The following is a 15,979-nucleotide window of genomic DNA, read 5'->3' on the forward strand; positions in this document are numbered from 1 at the left end:
GTAAAATTACTCATATTCAAGCAAGTTCCATGACAATCAAACAGAACTATGCAGTACAAACTTTCCAATTAACATCAAGTTGAGAGCTCCTGTTAAAAAGAAATTCTGTGAAGTTGGATAACTTCTTATCTTTAAGTCTTTAGTGTTCACATACGGAAGGGCCGCACACACACACACACACACACACACACACATTCCTTTTCTCACACAGGTGCAAGGGAGGAAGGAAGGTGACCTGGTCCCTGTTTTTGCAGAGCACATCTCTTCTCCTACTCCCCCTCTCCTCTGTGGCTTGAAGCAGTTTGTCCTTTCCAGCCCACACACTGTCAAAAGGCAGCTAACCCTCTAGGTTGCTGCTGAGCCCCAGACACAGTGTGAGCAGAAAAGGGTTAAGCCCTAAGAGAACCTGACTTCAGGTATTTCAGCAAACCCAGAGAGGTGGCACAGCAGAGAAGGGCCCTAGGTGATGGAGCAGCCTCACCCTTCCTGAGGGCAGGACCTAGGGCAGTGGTATGTGAAGAGAGCGTTCCCTGAGGGTCCCTGTCTAGATGCTGCACAGACAGGGACAGGTAAGAGCATCCCCCGGGACTGCTGTGGAGCCTACAGGGTCTGGGTGCAAGCAGACTTCCCCATCACCTCACCACAGCTTAGCTGAGATGCAGAGAGGCTTCCCTGTGCCAGCACAGTGTGGGGGTTTGGCACATGCAAGATGCAGCTCCTGGCCAGCGTCATGAGCTGAGTGGTCTTGGGCTTTCCCAGGGCACCAACACAGCCAGGGTATGTCTACACTACCCCGCTAGTTCGAACTAGCGGGGTAATGTAGGCATACCGCAATTGCAAATGAAGCCCGGGATTTGAATTTCCCGGGCTTCGTTTGCATAAGCGGGGAGCCGCCATTTTTAAATCCCCGCTGGTTCGAACCCCGTGCCGCGCGGCTACACGCGGCACGAACTAGGTAGTTCGAACTAGGAAGCCTAGTTCGAACTACCTAGTTCGTGCCGCGAGTAGCCGCGCGGCACGGGGTTCGAACCAGCGGGGATTTAAAAATGGCAGCGCCCCACTTATGCAAACGAAGCCCGGGAAATTCAAATCCCGGGCTTCATTTGCAATTGCGGTATGCCTACATTACCCTCCTATTTCGAAATAGGAGGGTAGTGTAGACATACCCCCAGAGATTGGGAAGAAAAGAACCTGCTAGCCAGGCTCTTGATGAGCTCAGTGCTCTGACCAGGGCTAGTTCTCCACACAGTGCTGGGAGTGAGATGCATCCTACCGGGGGTGGGGCATGGAGGACCAGTGGGGCAAAGCATAAAGAGGACAGTGAGAGGGGGAGCACATAAAGGGCTGATGGGTGGGCAGCAGAGGTGATACTTAACTGGCCACCACCTGCTGCCTGCTCGCATACACCAGCCACCACTGCTCACAGTGCTCAGCCTGTACCAGCCAGAAATGGGACAAGGGGCAGATCCCTGCCAGCCTAGATCTGGCATGCAGTAGGGACTACACTGATGGACCAGCAGGGGGAGTGGCCAGCCTCATCTGCTGCAGTTTTGCCCCATCGCCAGCCTTATAACCCTACCCCCATCCTCAGCCGTTGACCTCCCCTCCACTCCTCAATGGTGAGTGGGTGGCTGGCAAGAAGGAATCTGGCCAGCAGCAGGATCTGCCAGTACTGATGAGAAGGAAGCAGAAAATATGGGACAATTTGCCCATTTTTAAGAAAAAGTCAGGACATCTGCAGGCAGGCTTAAATATGGGACTGTTCCTTTATAAACAGGATGTCTGGTCACCCTACTAATGTTTTTTTTTCAAAATGGCAATGTAATATAACTGAAGCATGCTTGTTTCTAGAAAGCTGTCTCAATGCATCTGATTTGAAAGATTATGCTACTTATACTTGCTACAGATACTTTCACCAACCTTTAGATCAGGTAGGGCTTTTGTTCACATTTAAAAATCTTATAAAAAGAGAAATATGTTTCAGTAAGCCTAATAAAGCATGGGGATGTGCCAGACTACACTGTCGAGACAACAGTTTCTGGGGGACAAGTAGGTTACCCAAAAGAAGTCATCTGCCTTGGCATTGTAGGGCTTATTGGACCTTCGCTAATGGCAATTCAGCCACTAGACCTATGGAGAAAAGTGAGGAAATAATCTTAGAATAAATGATCTATCCTAGCACACAGTTCAGTTAATATAATAAACTAGCCCTTCCGGATTAACAACTGCAATATAAACAATAGAGATTTTAAGTGCCTGAGACTGTGAAAGCGACGAGGAGTCCTGTGGCACCTTATAGACTAACTGAAGTGTAGGAGCATAAGCTTTCGTGGGCAAAGACCCACTTCGTCAGATGCTGCATCTGACGAAGTGGGTCTTTGCCCATGAAAGCTTATGCTCCTACACTTCAGTTAGTCTATAAGGTGCCACAGGACTCCTCGTCGCTTTTGCAGATTCAGACTAACACGGCTACCCCTCTGATACTTGAGACTGTGAAGTCATATTCCAGTAGGGGGCTCCAAAGCAGCAGCAGGAAGGAACATGACTAATCTGGCAGAACTGAGTGTCCAGGTATAGACTCTACCTAAAATATTCATGGAGTGGTGCCTCTGCTTCTCTTCTTTATCCTGTGAACCCAATACCTGCTACTATCTGGGCAGCAAAAAAAAGATGGTATTTTGGGAGGTGGAATGTGCAGTATGAGATTTGCCATAGCATAACCTTCACTCCTGTATGCATAGCATAACCTTCACACTGTGCAATGCAGAATTAATATTCTCTGTAGAATTTCCTTTTTCTTTGCAGAACAGATTCTAGAAAACTGCTGGCATTGCTGGATCCCCGGATCCCCAGATGCCCAGCTCACAAACAGAAGATGCTGCTGGCAGGAGAGAGAGGTTTCCTGGCAGCTGCAATTCACAGCACATTCTGAAGGAAAGAAGTGGCACCTTGGAAACTCCATTCAAGTCTAAGATCCAGCATCAGTCTGTTTCTTCCTCTGGATCCCTGGGCTCTGTGGGAGATGGGTATGGGTATGACTGTCTGGGCTGTGGGACTCCCCACAGCTTGAGGTGTGGGGGTGACTGTGTGGGTTAGGGAGCATTGGGAGGCTGGGAGTGAAGGGGTGCTATTGTCTGTGAGGCTAGACTTTGCAGGTGAGGATGGGACAACGAAACAATTACAGCGTTGTCATGAAGGGGTTAGTGCTCTACTCTTGGGGGAATCTTTTCTGCTGTCTTTATTGTTATAGACATAGATGCTGGCAGGTATTTTGAAAAGAATTATCAAAACAAATAAAACTGGTGTGATTATATAGTGCTATTTTGACAAATAAAATACACCGAATTTTGTAGAATTTTGAAATATTTTACACAGAATTTTTAATTTTTGGCACAGAATTCCCCGAGAAGTACTATATGGTGGATGGTATGTCTGTGTAGACTACAATATGTCTTTATATATTGGTGAGAATGCACACAGGCAACCTGGGCTGTACCTATATATGAATAAACCTTTAGAGTTGGATTTTGAACTCAGTATGAAAATGTCCACATGTACATGCTTTGCAGAAGCTTAAGTCTTATTGTGCAGATTCTTTTGTTTTAGTTTTTATGTTATCGCCTCTAACATAAAATGTCAAACCTGATTTTCTATCTCTGTTCCTTCCCTTCTTTACCGGTAGTGACAAATCCACCATCTTCCCTGCTACTTAGTATCATAGCCTCAGGGTTGCTTTTTCATACCCTCTTTCCTCCCCCACATTAAGACTCAATGGGACTCTTTCACTGCCTTCAGTGGAAATCATCCTCTCGAATATCTCTTAAATGTGTACTTCTTTCTATCCCTACTGCTAAGTCCTTAGTTTATGTGTTGGACATTTCTTTCCAACTACTGCAACCCTTGTATCTCTGACCTCCTTGCTTCTGACCTATCTTTACCATGTGTCTATATAAGATGTTGCCACTACATCATCTTTCTATCCTGCTGCTATAACCACATCACCCCTTTCTTCAAATCTGTCAATTGAACTTGATGTACAAAAAGAGGAATCCAATTACCCCATAAGAACCCATATGTTACTCAGCTACAGTGAATGCCTCCACATCATGGGGTCTCTGAGGAAGATGGGAGTAGAATCTGGCATTAGGGAAATAATGAGAGAATCTCAAACAGTCCCTCCTCTATCTTATTTTAAAAATATATTGTAATTTTTGGAAACTGCATAGAAAGAAGAGAAATGATTGTCTAACCAGAGCTACTGTTTCCTTTAAGAGAAAACAATGAATAGAAATACATATGTACCAGTAAAGGAAAAGACTATGTCTTTACATAAACTTAGCTTCATAGTTCAATCCTGCTGCCCTCCTATCAGAAACTGCATTCTCACAGAGCAGCATGAAACTTGGTAGGATTCCAAACAAGAAATATTTAGAGAAAGAAATTACCTAATATTGTGAATGTTTTATGAATGTGTTATATGCATAACACTATTGAATCGTGCACAGGCAGACAGATTCTCATTTCACTTATACTGGCATAAATGTAGAGTAACTCCACAGGCTTCGTTGACATCAGTGTAGGTGGGTACAGAATTTGGCCCAAACTCTGCCATATTGACTAAAGCAAAATTAGAAACATTTCAGACAAAATATTTGCAGCTAATTCTTCCTTTATATCCCTTCAAAGACTGGAGAATCAGGTTCTTGTATTCCCCTGTGACTACTGATGGTGACACAAGCACTTAAAGCATGAAACTCCGCTGCAATACATGATTCTGTTAGCCCTAACGTATGGAGGGGAGAAATCAAGGAATTCTGGATTTAGAACTTGGCAGATAAGTAAAAGAAAAGCTAACGTGCAAATATATATTTAGCATGTGGACCAAATTCAGACCTGACTTAATCCCTCCTCTACCATAGGGCTGTCAGAGCAGAATTTCAACCTTTATCTATTTATAATTCTTAACTCTATACATAGGGCCTAATCCTGCTTTCCATGTGAACTCAGAAACACTACTAACAGTATGAAAGTGCAAACAATGCTGGATCAGGCTGATATTTTGTTATTCATCTGAGTTCCTAAACACTTTTTTGAATGTGGTTTTCTCTATATATATACTTTTGCAGTTTCCATTTAGCAAACTTTTTAACATTACCACTTCTTTTTAAAATGTTTCATTAAGACAGGAGAGTTACTAAACCTATAAATCTAGAGCACACCCCAGAAAGTTTCCTTTAATTATTTAGGACCAGTTTCTGCCACCCTTATTCATTTTGAATAGTACCTTTCTCCTTAACTAGTTCCACTGACTCCACTGAGACCACTCGTGATGCAAGAGTGGCAGAAAGCAGCCATTCAAAAGGTTAACTTACCCTTGCTGTTGATCTGCAGTAATACAAATCTGTTTCTTTAAGATCAGGTTCCTTAAGTGGGTTCCATTGCCCTTTAAGATGATATATCCTTAGAAAATTAATACCTTATTAGTAGGCGACTGCTTTTTATCCCTGTTGTTATAGCATGACACCAACATCAGTGGTATGCTTGTACATAGGTTTGATACTCAAGATAAAAAGAGAAAAGATGGTAGAAGACCATTTATGGCCTGGACCAGACCAGCAGGATCTTCATGGAGCCCTCCTTCACAGAGAAGTGTTATTCTGGAATAGTTTCCTCAGGAAATAACAGTGAAAGCAGTTTCTGAGAGTTCTCTGCAGAGATACAAATCTCTCTATGTAGAAAATTTATAAAGCTACTTTTGTTGCCTTCTACCTTGTTAATGTAATTTAGTTGGCATTTCACCTGTTAAAGGGAGCTTGCCAAACCCTTGTAAATAAATATTGTACTATTTGCTCTAGAAATTTTTACAGCACTTTGGTTTCCACTCCAGGGAAATCTTAACTTGAGAACCCAGGCCTGCAGTTTGCAGAATCATAGTGTTTGGGTACTGAGATACCAATCTGCAGGTAATTTCAGTCTTCACTGTTTATGTGTGCACTCTGGGGACATAGAATGGTAGTTTGTTAACACATTACATTGCAGTGGGCAGACTTCATCGCTGCTTAGCATATCATAAACACTATCCTCGTATAATTTTTTTTCAAAAGCCTGTAGTTAAACAGTTATTTACAATAGAAAGGGATATTCCATTTATATTTTAATTTACTAATAACAGGTACTTTTACAGATACTAGCAGTGATTTGAGAAGTGACACATTCGCCGTACTGGTCTTGAGTACTGGACTTGGATTGTATGTGTAAAGTGAGCATCATATCTTACAATTCCACAGGCAATTCTGATTCTAACTGACACCAATTCTCCAGTGAATTTTATATCAGAGTGAACAAGGCTGGGATTTTATACCAGAGTGAACAAGAAACTAATTTGGATTATGTGGGGACTTCAAATCAGACCTTGCAAGCAACCACGTACACATGTACCCTGGCTCATTCTCTTCTCTCTTCAGCATCCCTGAAATATGGATCTAGAGAACTTGGCAAGTACCATACAGTAAAAAGGATCTGGGATATAAATTAATAGGTTTTAAAGAATTTCTGCACAAAAAAAGTACAAGCTGTCCCTAACGAAAATGGTGGATACATGTGCAGAAAAATGCTGCTCTGATAAAGCCCTTTCTGAAAAAACTTTAAAAATAACTAATAGTCTTGCAGCACCTTAGAGATTAACAACATTTGTAGACAATATCATGAGCTTTTGTGGGCACAACTCACTTTTTTCAGATGAATGGAATTATGGAGTCCAAGTTCCAAAAAAATAGCAGAGAAAGAGAGGGAGTTGGAGGTGGAGAGAAGGAAAAAGAAGGGGGGAAAAGGGTGGGTGGGTGGGGAATTGTCAATTAAAGTGTCCGTGTTTAGCATGTTTTGAATGGACTCTCTGACAATTTTTTTCGCTTCTTTTTCCTTCTCTTACTCCCCCAGCCACCAGTCCCCTTTCTTTCTCTGCTATTTATTTGGAACCTGGACTCCTTAGCTCCAGTCATCTGAAGAAGTGGTTTGTGCCCACAAAAGCTCATGATACCATCAACAAATGTTGTTAATCTCCTTGGGATACGTCTACACTGCACTCTTATTTTGAAATAAGCTATTCTGGAAGAAATACTCTGAAACAGCTTATTTGGAAATAGCACGTTTATTAGAAGGAATTTGGGATGCCTATTGCCTACATGAATCAGAGTGACAAAGACTGTATTATGCAGGTCACATCAAAGTATTTTCAGTCTCTGTGGGTGTCATGCATAGCCCTTTCACTACTTTAATGCTCTGAAGTCAGCCAGCTAAAATTCATGCCAATAAACCCATAAACCACACATAACCATGCATGTATACTAGAAAATCTATTAGAGAAACTGTTGAAAGAGTTTTTAAGAATTTTTCCTTGGACTACACATTGCCTCAGGGCTGACTCTACTGAAGTGCTAGATCCAGTTATCTGAACTCAAGTTCAAGTGGCCATGCTGCAAAAATACACTTGTGCTGCATTGAATGACTAGATTAGTAACATAAAGTAGCTGCATTCCCAGTGCACCACTAGCTTGAGCATCAGACTCTCTCACTGGCCAGCTAACTGGAGCTTAAAGCACCACCTAAATCAAGATAGAAATTTTTGTATGTGGACAGGAATCAGGATATGGGCAACACTTAAATTACAGCACGAGCTAACAGTGCAGCGAAGACAGGTGATCAGTTACCATATGTCCCAATAAAGCACCTCTATGAATGACTTAAAACAGCTTCTTGATCAGACTCCAAAGTTGTAACATTTTAATTTCTATATTAGGCTATTTGAAAATCAGAAACACGAATTACATATCACATTGAAAATCTGGGGCTTTCCCCTTTTCAACGGGGAATTAACTTCCCCATTTTCTGCTATGGTTGTAATCAATAAGGAACCAGGATTTCCAGCTGTTTTGTGTGACTTCAGTAATGCAAAGCAATCATAAACCCAGTTTCCCCAGACAGTTAAGCTGGATTCTAGCTTTAGTCTAGTAGTTAAGCAGATAGGAACCAAAATATTTTCCTGGGGGCAGGAAGTTGTGCAAGACGACCTGCTAAAACGTAGCAGTAGTATTGTGCTCTCCAGTGATCCATAGCTAAATAATGGTCCATTCAGGGGCACTGTCAGCCATGATAAAATAAAACCGTTCTAATTTTCAAAGAAGCTGAACCAGCCCCTTTTCTCCAGGTGAACATAAGGTATCTTAATTATGAATTCTCTCTAACCTTGTGCTAACCAGAGCTCACCTCGAACCAAGGAGCTGGCTTATAGAATGCAAATATGAATAGATCCCAAAATACAGTCTCCTGAAGCAATCTGTCTGTGATGTGTGGGGAGAGAGGCTTTCAACTCTTCTATGCCATGTGACCAACACTCAACAGAGAGCATGTGTACACTCCCTTCCCAAAAACACTAAAATAAACCACAATATTATCCATCTCCCTCCTCCCTACCTTCCCCCTGTGACCACTCTTCTTGCTCCATGACAGAACTATTCACTCCCTTTTCCTGTGAGGCATCACCACTGAAAGGATCTTCTCTAGCAGGAAAATTCCAGTCCCAAAGATCAGCACTACTGGTAGGGGAAGGGAATGGGGAAAACTCCCTCTAATTGTTACTGCCTGGTCAATCTAGTCTTAGGACATCACCCAAAAATAAGAAGGGGGAGACACTGGATAAACTGTATACATTCCAAGAGCTTTGCCAACCCCAAGAGGTCAAGGCATCAAGAGGACAAAATGCTAAGACAGTGTTTTATGTATTACCTGGTTGGGATCCTGAAGTCTACATCTGTGCCTAATTTATAAGCCACTTGTAAAGCTGTGGAGCCCATCACTCTCTGGATAACTCCTCGGGAGGCAGCTTTATCTAGCTGGAACTGAGAAATCAGGTCGTAACCTACAAGAAGAAACATGTACTGCTAGAAATTATTTCTTTATTTTGAAGTGAGCATTGAAGAATCCCAGAGCTGAATGTAACTTGATTATAACATCTGAACAGCAGCTTTTCCCTGCAAAGTTTTTACTTGCCTGGCAAGTCATCTTCACCAGTCCTGATTGCTGGGCAGAGGTCAGTCTTTGGGTTAGAGCTGAAGGTGACCGGGAACCCTGCAAAGAAGAACAAACATGTCATCCTGCTCTATCACAAAATGGAAATTGGCTGAAATTGCCCAACTAAGGGAATTAATATGAGAACAATGGTCATATACTAAATCCCAGAAACCGATGAGCATCTGCTTTTAGAAGTCTCCACATTCAACAATATCATTTGACAGCTGGTTTGCTTGCACATTTTTGTGTAAGTCTTTACATGAAAAAAGGGTTGAAATTCTTCCTCCTTCGGCACTGTTTGTGAACTGTGGCTAATGCCAGAATTCATTGCAGTTGTCTCATGTATCTTGCAATATACAGCGGCTTGGTCGAGAACCATTGGTGGTTTAGGCAAATGTTTCAAAAATGCTAGTTAGCTTAATCTACTGCCTCTCTAACTCAAAGCAATCCTCACACTAGCTGAAGTGGCTGTTGAGAAGGGAAGCTGTTGGCATCCAGTCCTTTTTTTGATATTCCAGGTGTTCCCATCTACATCCTTGCCATGTTTCACCAAATAACAAGCCCTAGTGAAACATAGGATTGGGGCCAAAAGACTTGCAGGCTCTCTTTATTGACAAGGACAAACGTGTAAAAGAAATTTATTTGGGAACCCAAATAAATGTTCAGCTTTCTAAATACTCTTTTTAAAAGTATTGCTGCGAGCAATAAAATAAAACAGTTGCTCTGTCTTAAAGAAGTAAAATGGCAAAATAAACATTTGCTGGAAAGAGCTCGGCACATGACTACCACCAAGTCAAACTGGAAAATGTTACTAAAGTTTGGATGGGAAAGAAAAGTGCATGCAAGTTGGAAGGAGACACCTTTCCAGCCTACAGAGGGCTTCTTGTTTGCTGAAAGGACTCAACCATAAATGTGGGTTTCCTTGTCACAACATAACTGTAAAGGAAAATGGCAAATTTACATTTTCAACTTAGAAATAGCCATATTCTGTGTCATTGAAATGGATATGTGGCAGACATCCAGTCATTTATGCCTGATGGGTAGCTAATACAGTGGATCCAGTTTATTGCACATCTACCAGAAGAACCTTTAACTAGAGTTGCAGGATGACTTTTTTACTGTATCCAATCTTTAGTATCCATTTCCAGATTGTAATCTTGCTTTAGAAATGTATTTACTCTCTGATCTGTTTGGGTGGCAAGAAGAGAAACAAGAACAATGGAAAATGTAAAACACAAAAGATAAATTTAAAATACTAGATTGTGAAAGACATCACACTCTTTAAATTACCTCTTTTGCTTTCACTGTTTTACACACATGTTTTTAGTTCCATACTTAAGCGATGTCTAGGCTAGTGAGAAGTTTTAGCTACATCTAAGCATAGACTAACTCTTTTGAATATCAAAATACCAGTGAAATGAAACACAGATAAACGATAAACCCTTACTTGTTTGCTGCTGGATGTCACCTATCACCAGACCCCACAGAAAGCTGCACATGTACAAGAAAATGGAAGCTTGCCTGTGAATAGAAAGAAAACATAAACAACTCTTGAGCTATCATGCAATCCGCTTTCATCTCATGGTCAGGCATATTAAATAAATAAATAAATAAATAAATGGATGATTTAGGGATTGCTAACACTTGTCAAGCAAACTTTTAAGCTTTTTATCTTTAATCAATGAAGCTACCTCAGTTTCCATTTCTTACATACAAAACCTTAATAAAAATAATTTAAAAAATTGGGAAGACAGCAGGAAAAGACAGTTTTAAATGCTATCAATTCATCACATTCTTTCTCATCTGTTAATTACTGACCACTTACAAATGCCACTTGCTCTTTTACCTGTTATTCTTCATTTTCTTTGCTGGTTTTCTTCAGCTCTATCATGTGAGTATTTTGGGAGTATATTTATGTCCTGTGATCTCCTGTAGTTAATCCCATAAAGGAGTGTATGAATGAAGACAGATTCAGCTCTTTCTGCCTCATACAGGACTTCTGAAGGGAATGAAGCTCAGTTTGCTGGGGCTGCTTTAATCCTACAGAGGCAAAGAGGTGGGGGCTGGACAGCTTGTGTGTCTGGGGGAGGGGGTGGTCTGAGGGCAGTTCTCGGGAGCTAGCTAGGATATAAAAAGTCAACCAGAGCAGAGGAAAAACTCATGTTCATGCCAGCTTCAGAGGGAGGATGTGGCTAGGAATAATAAATTATACCAGTGGTTTTCAAACTTTTTGGGCTCCGGAGCCCTTTACATGTGTAAAAATTTATGCGGAGCCCCAGCTGTCCACTGATTGTGTGTGTTGTACCTATCGATGTTTCCAGTTTGTCAACCTCGTGGAGCCCCTGGAGATGTCTTGTGGAACCCTGGGGCTCCACACAGCACAGTTTGAGAAACACTGAATTAGACAATACCACACACTGAACGGCAGAGTCTGCTGGGTGAGAAAAGCCAATGAAAAAGAAATGTGTTAAGGGGTCTAGAAGAAACAAGTAGGCCTACGGTGTGTCTATGTTGCCAGTTCTGGATAAGATTAAACTACACCTTGTAGTAGAAAGAAAAGCCTTTTCACTGACTTTCTCACAAGACTGTCCCAGCTAGACCCTGGTAGATATGACAAAGGACTCTTCTGAGCAGAAGTCATCATTTTTAAATTGGTTTCACTGCTTCAGCCAGAATCCTGCCAAGGTATACATATTTCATAGCTAAATAGACTGAAGTTGCTTAGTCCTGGTTGATAAGCAGTCTTTCCTAGAGGCCATTTATTTTATGTTTTCAGACATAAACATTTGCTCTCATGGCTGCAGAGGGTGAAAGGGACTAAAGCTTATATGCATGGAAAGGCTGAGTCAAAGAGCATGAACCACTAGGAGGAGACTCTGATATTTCCTGCTGAATGTGGAATGGAAAGGCATGGTCAGAGGCTATGTCTACACTACAGAGCTTTTTCAGAAAAATGGTCATTTTTCTGAAAAAACTTGCATTATGTCCACACTGCAATCAAGTTCTTTAGAAAGAAAATCAAAAGAACAGAGGAGTTACTTTGACAGTGGTAATCCTCTTTCTATGAGGAAGAAGCCTTTTTCCAAAAGAGCTCTTTCGGAAAAAGGCATGTGTGGACAGGGAAGAAGGTTTACTATCGAAAGATGAGGCCTCCAGAAAATAACACAGGTGCCCTGGTGGCCACTCCGTCCAAAGTAATCACAACTCTATAGTTCCTGTCTCCTGACCCCTCTTAAAGCTGCAGGCACCCTAGACAAGCCTTGTGGCAGGAAGCTAGTCTTGGAGCAGAACCCTGACCATGTGGCTCTCCCTGCCACAGGCCTGCTCACCCATGGTGCAGCCACAAGCCCTCCAAGCCTCTTCTAGCCCTCGAAGGGAGCAAAAGCAGGGTTCCCAGGACCCTGCTAGGGGTAGCAAGTGGTGTGCGCCCTCCTGGTCTGGAGCGGACATCCTGTCCCTCCTCGAGCTGTGGGACTAGGAGGAGACACTACAGGATCTCTGCTCCAAGCGCTGGAACGCAGACATTTATGGGCATATGGCTGAGTCCCTGGCAGAGCACAGACATCTACCCCAGACCGTGGAACAGCTTACGCTCAAGGGCAGGACCCCACACTTGCCCCTACTATGCTGAGCTCCACCAGATCCTGGGGGGTAGGGAAGCCATTTCCCCACCCATCATGGTGGACTCCAGCCTCAACATGCCCGTTGTCGCCTGCCCAGAGGTCATGGCAAAGGAGGAGGATGAGGGACAGCAGTAGGAGGAGGAGGAGGAGACGGCCACCGTCACGCTATTCTTGGAGACAGTTGGCTGTAGGCCAGGATGTCTCCCCAGAAGAGATCTTCAGGTGAGTGCTCTCAGTTTGTCACACACACAGGGTGGGGGAGGCGGGCGAGCGCCACTTGGCCTGCTCGGGCTAGACATCATGCTGCAATCCGTGCACGTGGAATCACATGCAGTGATATTGTGCACCACACGGACTCAGCAGGCAGCCCTTGAGCATGTCCGGGATCCTGCTCACAGACTCAGGGGAGGCCATACACATGTCTGGCCCCGGGCGGGGAGGAATGCCCTCCCACCACCCACCATCTGCCACAGCTGAAAGCAGGCTAGCCAAAAGGGCGCAAGCATGATCCCAGACACCCCTACGAGTGCTGCACACAGCAAAAGGGCATGCCTGCACGTGTGAGGCAGCACCTGCTCCCATGGCACTGCTGTGAGCCGCAGGTGTGTGTGCAGGCCCCAGGGAGGGCCAGGCTGCTCCTGGTTCCTCTGCCACCCATGGGGGGGATCCCACTGTTGCCGGACACTTCCCTTGCCTGCTTGTCCATGGGCCCGGGGGATGGGAGGGGAAGCAAGCAGAATGGTCCCCTAGGCATCATGGGGCCCCTGTGAGGCCTGCTGTGCAAGCCACACATGACCTTGCTCCCAGGACATCCGTCTCCTCTGGCCCAAGGACTGTTGGTCGCTGATCACAGAGAAGGGCATGGCCTTAGGGACAGTGTCTACATAGATGATTGACCGCCTCCCCCTCTTTGTACTCTCCCCAGCCAGACCAGTCAGGACTGAGGGGCGTGCCACACCACATAAGCCAGCCACCAGAGCCTGGGGGACCTGAAAGCACACCAAGTCCATGAAGACCTGATGCGGTAGCATTTCAGCATCCTACGCGACATGCAGCAGACTCTGGCGCAGAAGATCTAGGAGGATGCAGAGTAGCAAAGCCATGTGTGGGACCAGCTCATTCAGCAGTGAGATAGCATGTGTGCCAACATGCTTGACATGATGGCACACCTGGCTGCTGTTGCTGCTCCCGCCTACCACGCTCCTGTCCCCCTGCTATGCCCATTCCCCCTTCCCCTGCCCCCCAAGTGAGGCCTCTGCTCCTTCCCCAAGCAATGCCCATCACCCCTCACCAAGTTATGCCCATGCCCCCTCCCCCTGTCCCCTGCCATCCCTGACCCCACTCCAGCCCCCCTCCGGCCCACCCTCCTGTGATCCCAGGACCAACCTAACCCCAAGTCTGACAAAGTCCCTGCACCCAAGGTGGTACATCCAGCCACACCCCACACCACTCCGAGCCCTCTCCCCCTCCAGGTTATGAGCCCTCCTCCCCTTTTTTTCTGTAAAAGACGAATACAAAGTTCATTGTGTTCAAATCCAAACAGGTGTGTTTATTCTGAGATCATAGAAGGGGTGAAGGGAGGGGCTATGGTGGGAAAGGGATAGTGGAGCAAAGCCAAAGGCCTCTAGGGGGGAGGCCCTAGGGAGAGTTACTGGGGTCCTTGAGAGAAACTCTCTCTTAGGGCCTTCCAGATATGCACCCTGGCCTGATGGGCCTGGTGGATGGCAGCTGTCCACAGCTGATCAAAGGGTCTCCCCTCGCAGCCGGCATCTGCCCCCGACCCTGGCAGGATGGCCTCCCCCTTCTTCTCCACAATGCTGTGGATGACACAACACGCTACACCACCTCAGGGATGTTGTGCTCCCCCACGTCCAGGCAGGTCACGAGGCACCCGAAGGCGCACTCCACCTGAATCCTGGCCCGACTGAGATGGGCATTAAATTGGTCCCTGCTGGGGTCCAGGTGGCCAGTATAAGGCTTCATAAGCCACGGCATGGTGGACTAGGACCTGCAGCACCATTGAGATGTAGCCCTTGCGGTTGATATACTGAGCTGCTCCATATTGAAATGAACGGATTGGGATGTGGGTCCCATCAATCACTCCATCGCAGTTCGGGAACCCCAGGGCAGCAAATCTAGCCACGACTGGGTCCAGGTCTCCCAGGAGGATGACCTTCCACTGCAGGATAGAGTTGATGGCCCTCACAACCTGCAGAAGGAAACAAACAAACACACAAAACAGAGAATGAAAGAGGGATTCTCATCTCCTCTCCCCCTCAAAAACCCCATGAGTCACCCCCTGGGAGGCTGCCTGCCCCAGCAGCAGGGCTGTGTGAGGCAAGACAGCACAACCCCCCCCAGGGATGGGGCCTCTCCCACACCCCAACTACACCCCCACATCTCCTCCCTCCACCCCCTTTCTCGAGGGTCACCCTTTTCCAGGACTTCCCCTCCTCCCCCGTGTAGGGACTGCAGCCCAAGAGTGCCTTACCTCCATGAGGAGGGGCCCCAACAGTGGACTTCCCACGCCAAGCTGGTTGCCCACCAACCGGCGGTGAGCTTCCACACGGCAATTACTACCCGCTTCTCCAGGGGGATGGCAGGCCCCAGGTGGGTGGCACATGGTCAGAGGACAGGGGTGAGCCAGGAACACAGTTCCAAAAAGATGGCCTTCCACATGCAGAAGTTTTGGAGCCGCTGCTGGTGGCTCTCCATGACCAGCCAGTTGCACCAGTCAGAACTGGTGTCCAGTCTCCAGAAACGCCTCTCCACTGTGGGTTGCGGTTGCACAGGTGTTGCTTTCGCACACAGGGAGTGAGTCCCCAGAATGAGCTCTGAGTCGGGCTCATGCAGGACCAGGAAGGCAGCTTGCACAAAGTGCTGCAAAAACTGCAGCCTGGCCGTGTGAGGCCATCACCTGCCCAGAGAGAGCTCCGTCTCCATGGCACAAAGACAAAAGCTATGGCATCCAAAACAACTGGGCAACCACAGCACACACTGCAAGAGCTTTGCTGTTCCTCGAAGAGGTAGGCAAGTATGCAGCAGAAGCAGAGAAATGGCTGTACAGGGGGGTCTCTTTAAGCGCACGTCTCAACTAGGCTCCAGCACCAGCACTCGGAAGCAACTGGTGACCTAAAGTCCTGCCTGAAGTGGCTCCGGGTGGCCTTTTCTGTGAGAGAGCATCCAATCAGTCTGGATGCTATCTTTTGGGGATCAGAGCAGTTGAAAAAAACTAAAGCCCAGATTGGTTTGTTAAAGTGATGATTTTAAAAAAGTAAGGAGTGGAAGGA

The 15,979-nt window shown here is 45.5% G+C and overlaps 1 protein-coding gene across 1 annotated transcript in view; it reads right to left on the reverse strand.

The window, feature by feature from the left end:
* Positions 1-11,140, reverse strand: part of COL9A1 (collagen type IX alpha 1 chain) — a 110,196-nt gene extending 99,056 nt beyond the window's left edge. Inside the window, exons 1-4 of the mRNA XM_006127230.5 lie at positions 10,913-11,140; positions 10,514-10,587; positions 9,046-9,123; positions 8,782-8,914 (exon numbers count right to left, since the gene is read on the reverse strand). Of these exons, the coding sequence (XP_006127292.1) occupies positions 8,782-8,914; positions 9,046-9,123; positions 10,514-10,587; positions 10,913-10,926 (299 nt within the window). The 5' untranslated portion in view covers positions 10,927-11,140. The remainder of the gene's footprint in view (positions 1-8,781; positions 8,915-9,045; positions 9,124-10,513; positions 10,588-10,912) is intronic.
* Positions 11,141-15,979: the final 4,839 nt, after the last annotated feature.

The sequence above is a fragment of the Pelodiscus sinensis genome, chromosome 3 (genome assembly GCF_052426305.1).
Source record: "Pelodiscus sinensis isolate ZL-2025 chromosome 3, ASM5242630v1, whole genome shotgun sequence".
In the NCBI taxonomy this organism is placed as follows: domain Eukaryota; kingdom Metazoa; phylum Chordata; order Testudines; family Trionychidae; genus Pelodiscus; species Pelodiscus sinensis.